General features: G+C 31.9%; 1 protein-coding gene across 1 annotated transcript; it reads left to right on the top strand.

The window, feature by feature from the left end:
* Positions 1-1,451: 1,451 nt before the first annotated feature.
* Positions 1,452-4,988, top strand: LOC130828919 (protein RADIALIS-like 4). The gene is made up of 2 exons (XM_057694968.1): positions 1,452-2,094; positions 4,178-4,988. Exons 1-2 carry the CDS (start codon positions 1,814-1,816, stop codon positions 4,203-4,205), a joined length of 309 nt encoding a protein of 102 aa, XP_057550951.1. The 5' UTR covers positions 1,452-1,813; the 3' UTR covers positions 4,206-4,988.
* The last annotated feature ends 2,114 nt before the right edge of the window (positions 4,989-7,102 follow it).

Genomic DNA, 7,102 nt, shown 5'->3' with positions numbered 1-7,102 from the left:
TTAATATATGTAATTTCTGATTCTTCATCATCATTCTTGCAAGTTGCAACTTGTGTGCTAGTTTGAATATCAATATTTATCCTTTTAGCTTAGGAAAAATCCAGATATTTGCACAACTGGCTAAAACAACGATCATAACAATAAATGAACATCATAGAAAGTATTTGCACGTGTGCTCACACGCAAGCTTGTTTTGGATGACATGAAGATAAATATAGAAGAAGTTTCTAGTGATAAAGGAGTACACCAAAGAATTAATTAAGTATTTTCAGCCAATATACAAAGCAATTTGACGCAGTTAAACACCAAGCTAATATCTATTATCAACCTAACATGACTTAACCGCGCCTCTCTTGCGCGTCGAGGTGTTTGGTTTGGAAGAAGAGTTTACCCCATTTTACTTTTTTGTTTGATAAGGAATTTAAAATGAAAAATAACTGTAAAAGATGAATTTCCTCCAAAAAAAAAAAAAAAAAAAAACAATTTTTCTCTCTATTCTCTCATTACCAGCCAATATTTAGTATGAGACAGTTTTTCATTAGACCAAACAAAAGAAAGTTTTTTTTTTTTTTTGAAATGAACAAAAGAAAGTTAATTATTTATAATATAAATAAAATTCTACAAGAAGTTATATAAATAAATTGAAATATTATAATTTTAAGGGATTAAACGAGTAATATGTATATGTAATTTGTAAAATGTTTATGTTATCACTGCTCAAATATATATAATCAGTATACTCATTAATAATTTCTATCTGGCAAGTGCTCCTCTCAACCGAAAACAAATGTATAACAAACTAATGTAAATACACAGGAATTCTGTTCGAAGATATCCAGAATATAATGTAAAGTACTTGATTAAGTGAAGTAAATATGAAGAATATTTTCTTTAAGAGAAAGAAAATTAGAGAAGACAAACCATTATTCCTTTTTGGGTCCATCAGAGACCCACTTAGGGCATGGGATAGTACCCTCTTAAACCACTTCCCCACCTCAACCAACGATAAATCCTAGTTGCACAAGAACATTAGCAAAATCTCTAAAGCCAAGCCAACAACATTTAATTATCATAATGGTGAGTGACTATCGCCTAAACAAGATTTAATGGGTAGATTAATGAAACTTTACATTAAAACAAAACTATTTGTTTTCCGATTGATCTTAAATTACGAAAATCATATGTAATCACATAAATAAATAAATAAATAAATAAATAATGGTGTAAAATTTTGAATAGTAAATAAAAAAATTAGAGACTTATGAATTGCCTAAATGGTTAAAATTAAGTTTTTTTTTCACACTGTAAGTATGTAACAGGCATTCAATTGTCACCATGTAAAAAATCAATTTGCTTTAACCTGTGTGCCCGCAAGGAATTCAACCTTAAAATAAGTAAACAAAACTCAACGATTTTCCCCTGAAAAAAGTTTTTAGCAGAAAAATCATAATCTATAGACCAAATTAGAAGAGATCCCCTATAACCTTTTTTCCTGGTTTAGATTCCTTATGTTGAGTTCTCCAACAGAATTTTGATCCTGTGGTTCCAAATGAAGCGAGTCACTCATTTTCTCACCTTTATGGCTGATAACTAGATTCGCCAACTGGCTTTCTTCTCTTTCTATCTCTGCCTTACACCTCTTTTCTACCTCCTTATAAGTAGTCCTCATTTCAGACAAATTCCACAAAACAAACTAAAAGCCACAAGCTCCTTGCCACTTCTCTTAATAACCCACCTGAGCCTCCTGCCAAGTTCTTTCTTCAATCTTCTTTCAAGTTTAGTCTAAAGCAACCTAATCATACAAATCTATTCAATGGCATCAAACTCTATTAGCTCAAGCAGGAACATAAGTACTTCATCATGGACAGCAAAACAGAATAAGCAATTTGAAAGGGCACTGGCGTTGTATGACAAAGAAACCAAAGATCGTTGGCAGAATGTTGCTAGGCTTGTGGATGGGAAATCAGCAGAGGATGTCAAGAGACACTATGAGATCTTACTCGAAGATCTCAATCGAATTGAAGCAGGACGAGTCCCCTTTCCTAACTATAGGCAACCTCCTGGAAACGCCTTGAATTTCAACGATGAACAAAGGTATAACTATACTTATGCACCTTAATTTCAAATTATAGACATGAACTAATGAACTACACCCCATCTTCTGCATAAGGGGATCTAGACCCGAGTCTGGCTAGGCTGTAGCTCGGGTTATGTAAAGTATATAATACTAAAGAATAAAAGTCCAGTATGAACCTTAATTTTGAATTAAAGACATACAAACTAACTAACTCATTACATAATTATATGTTTCTTGTAAATATTGAATTGTCTAATATACAACACAGATGATTGTAGTTGAGTTGTTTAGCACATATAAATAGACAAGTATTCGGTCTCATCTTACTAGTATTTTAGATTCGCACTAAACACAGAGCTTTCATGGTGAATAATGCATGTAAATAGGGCAACGTTATTGGTTGCATTTCGCCCTGTTGGTTTGAAATCGATTTGATAGGAGTGCAGGGACCAGGAAAGCTGATAGAGAAATTTTGGAAAGTTTTGGGAGTTTCCCGTGGGCCATATAGTTTGGCTTGGTTATCAAAAATAGGTTGTTTACTTTAACATAAAGAATCTGAATCTAAAAATATTCTTTTCTTACCTGCTAATCCTGTCTCAAGTCTAAGATAAAAGTTCACATGTGATCTCATCCTCAATTGATTCCAGATCCCCTAGTTCTGGTCTCTGGCCTTTTCTATTTATATATTTGTACGAAAGGCATAAGAAAAATTTTAGGTACAACCCTGTTTCTGCTTTAGTGCTTTTAGAGGTATTTGGTTCTAAAAAGTTTTTCTAAAATTTGGTTATTTATTTTCTATTCAATGGTTTGACAAAAAGTTTATTAAATGTGAAAGGTGAAATTTTTAAATATTTTTTGTAGGCATTTTCCTATAAAACTAAAAAGAAATTAAATTTTCTCCTCCATACTATTTTCATTCCTCTTACTTTACCTTCCATAAAAAATAAACAAAAATTAATCAGCATTTTCCATTTTTTAATAAATAATAATTTTAATCACAAAAATTATTACAAAAAATGTTTATTCAAATTAAAAACCCAATATTTTCAATAATCATCAGCACTAGCCCCTCCGACAGCCAGCAAGAAAGGGGACTACAAATTATACAAACACATGGTATGGCATTTTCCCCTTGTTACTGAATTGGGAGTTGGCGGCGGTGAGATAACCTTTTTACTTAAGGAACAAGTTGTAGTTGACACTTGACAGGAAAAAAGGAAAATCAGTATGCAAATTACATATACTCTGATATGCTATAAATTTGGTTTTGAGTTGTTTCACTTAATTTGCTAGATTTTTTAATATAAAAATGATCACCCCTTCCTTTTAATCATATGAACACATTATTCTCTTTTTATTCAAATTGTTTGTCTTATTAATCCATTAATTAAACTACTTCTAAATATTTGTGCTCATCCCCTTGGAAACAAACTCATTGCCGCATATGAGTACATTAATACAATTTACTAATTACACAGAACTCAATTTTCTGAAAGAAACTTTAAAAAGGTGGGGCTAGGTCAAATTCAAAATGTCTTATTATTCATATTTCTCGGACTCACACTTTAGACTGTATATGTGTTCAAGTGTCTCTCGAGCCGGGGGATTCGCTCCTTTGGTCATGCTCTCCATTATGGGTATGACTTGCTGCCGTCTTTCCCTTCCCAGACCCTATTTATAATTTTTCTATGAGCGCCTGAGCGGGTTACATTGGGTATGATGATGATGTGTTTAAGTGTCTAATTAAACAAATTTATTCAAAAAGTTCCAATACTTTGAACTAAATTGAAGTGTATAAGTACTGAGCGTTAAGAGTCTTCACGAGTACTTGAAGTACAATAAATAGTTAATAGGAGTCGTATCATCAAATGACTGCTAGCTAGAATATATATAAAAAAAAATTGTGGTAAACATTATTAAAGAGCATCAACGCTCCAAATCCAACTAAAGATTCTACATAAATGCATACATGCAGTACAATCCTGCATCACTGAATTTTTAATGCTTAATCAAGCAAATTGATACTCCAAAATCCCAACTCCAAAAGAAAGCTAGAAATTTGATTCATGAATTAATTTTCTGCTTTGCTTACTTTTTCAGGCAGTTGAGGTATCTAAGGTTGCAGTGAAGTCCTAACTGGAAGAACAACAGCTATGGTTTAGGCCTGGAACAGCCTCCTATGTCTTTGCTTTTATCTTTTTCCTGTGACTGCAATCCAATTGGTCTTTTTTGACCATGGGTTCTGTATCAATGTGTATCATAAACTTATGATTCCCATAATCTAATTTTATGAATTTTCCCTTAAAAATTTTGTCCATTTTAAGGACCATGATAAAAGTTAATCAACTCCAAACCTGAGGGAAAAGGGATCCTAGTGGAAAAACTTTCTTTTATCATCTCAACAATTGTTTTTGATTTCAGAGTACGATAAATCTCCTATAGGTAAGAAGTTAGGGGAAATGATTGTCTTGTAGTCACTGAGAATTGAACCTCCTCGGTCACAAGGGCAATAAGAAAAGCTTAAAAGTCTTTTAAAAAATATGAGTTAGTCTAGTGATTGTGAAAACTTTCTCTTTCACCCTGTTGACAAGAGATTGTGTTCTCACTTCCTAGAGGAAAGAAATAACTCACCCTACCTTCTTTCTTCAGTCTTACTCTTCTATCAAAAAAGACAAAACCTTTAACCACCAGAGAAAATTACCGATTCACAACAAATTATTTCAGCGGCTACTTAACCAAACACTAAACAAGACGGTTTAACCAGTACTCAACCATCTAATTTTGCAAAATAAACTTAATTGTCCAACTAGCTATTTTACCAAGCATCTCTATATCTGCCACTCTCATTTTACAACAGAGTTGTATTGTTTTGTTAAGAACATAAAGAATAACAGGTCATGCTAGAACAAAGAGAATTGTAAATGATTTTAATGGTTTTAGTTTTCTTTTAATTACATCCACAAACTTATGCTCTCTCTTTATCTTAACCACTTATTTTTATCTCCTACTTATTTTTGTATTATTCTCAAACCTAATTTCCATTTTAACTAACTTTCATCTATTTTATACTAAATGCAAAATAAGAGGGACAAAAGAAGTAATAAACACTTAAAACATTAAAAATAAAGAAGAGTTATAAAATAAGTTGACATGAAAGGAGTGATAGTGATCTCTAGTGGACCTATACATGATTACTTTTTCTTTCCTTTCATAAAATTTCGGCTTGGGCCATGTTAAAATAACTTTGTTTGCGTATCCTTCATGTCAAAAAAGGTCACCTATCAACAAAAAATGCTCTCTTAAACTATTGTAAAGGAACATATATATTCATCATGATATGAAATTCTACTCCCATATTAGATAATGATTCCTCATCCTGATAGATCATAGCATCATTGCAAAAATATTCTGCCAAAAAGAACAAAAAGCAAAGCTCCACTCTAACACACTCACCAATGGATAACGTAATTTAACCTTAAGAAAGCAGTTGGAGATGAACAACATTGTTCAGTCCTATACTGAACTAAACAGTAAACACCCTTACGGCTCAAACATACAAAATTCATGAGTGCCTATAAGATAAGTGAATGGATTCCCTATAATTTTGCAATACCAAAATAAGTAACTTCATACTTTCTATTGAACGGTAGAGCTTATGTACATGCTACATGTATATCCTGCTACAATAAGTAACTACTTACGAAAATTTGAAATAGATAAGTAAAATTATCATAAAAAAACATAAATTAAGCTATGTTTCAACTTATTTCCGAATATAAGCGCCTAATTCTCAACCCTGAAGTATGGGTTCTGTTCGCACTTATTTACTGCGAACAAAGGGTTTGATTAAAAAAAAAAAAGCCAACGGAGCTGTTTGCACTTACTAACTGCGAACAGAGTTGTTCGCTTTTTTTTACTAAATATTCTGTTCGCAGTTACTAACTGCGAACAACTTGATTGATTTTTTTTGACCAGTTTACCTCTGTTCGGTGTTATTAACTGCGAACAGAATCGAATCTGAGCTCTAGACTAAAGGCACTTACATTTGCAAATAAGTTGAAATATAGCTTAATATATGTTTTTTTTTATAATTTTACTTATCTATTTCAACCAATGACTACTTACTCTATAAAGTCTTTGTTCTTGTCCAATTTTTCATGTGAAGATAATATATACTCTATTATAAGAAAATTTGTAACCGTAAGCATATTTAGCGGACAGTAACGTTTATAACAAATAATGGAGTTTGTCGTTTCACCATTTTGGTGGTCTTCGGTGCCAATAAAAGAAGCCCCCTTGACTCTATGAAATTGGAGTACATCTCATTGTACAAATACATTTTTCAATTCTTCACATACAATTATTTTCAGTTTAGTGTGCAATTTTTTTAAAGTGTCGAGTCGTCGTAGTGATACATAGAGCCTTGTTTTGTTAAAATGTCTAGAGAGCAAATTGATCGATGACAATTACCCCCCTTGTTGGACCGTGATTTACTTTCAGGTTAATGGTCTCGTACATAAATTAGCTATTTTACTAAAAAAGGAAGATGCAACTAATTGAGAACTATCAAATGAGGAACAAGTGAATAACAACGGAGTATCCTCTATACTTTGTTGGTCTTCCAATGTTTGTATCATTGTAGAAAATAACAGTTAAATTTAGAGTTTTTCTAATAACGTCCTATTATTAAGGAAAGTTATTAAGTTATTTTTAGGTTAGGTTATTTTTAGAATAGTTACTTTTTTCTTTCAATTAAATTTGTATAAATAGAGTTTATTATTCTTTTCTTTAGTAATTTGAATATAATTCAAAAATCAGAAATTTCTCTTGAGTTCTATTTTTCATAAACCAATTTAAATATATTCTTGATCTACTAGCTAGTACAGGGATGATTGATTATAAGCCAGCGGAAATTCCAATAGTAGCTAATCATGGTTTATAGATTGTAGAGGGAGCTAAGTTGGCTAATAAAGAGCAATATCAGAGACTAGTTGGTAAACTTATATATCTTTCTCATACCAGACC

Source organism: Amaranthus tricolor, chromosome 1, assembly GCF_026212465.1.
Source record: "Amaranthus tricolor cultivar Red isolate AtriRed21 chromosome 1, ASM2621246v1, whole genome shotgun sequence".
NCBI classification, from domain to species: Eukaryota; Viridiplantae; Streptophyta; class Magnoliopsida; order Caryophyllales; family Amaranthaceae; genus Amaranthus; species Amaranthus tricolor.
The sequence above is the reverse complement of the archived record's forward strand: the minus strand, read 5'-3'. Positions and strand labels throughout refer to the sequence as shown.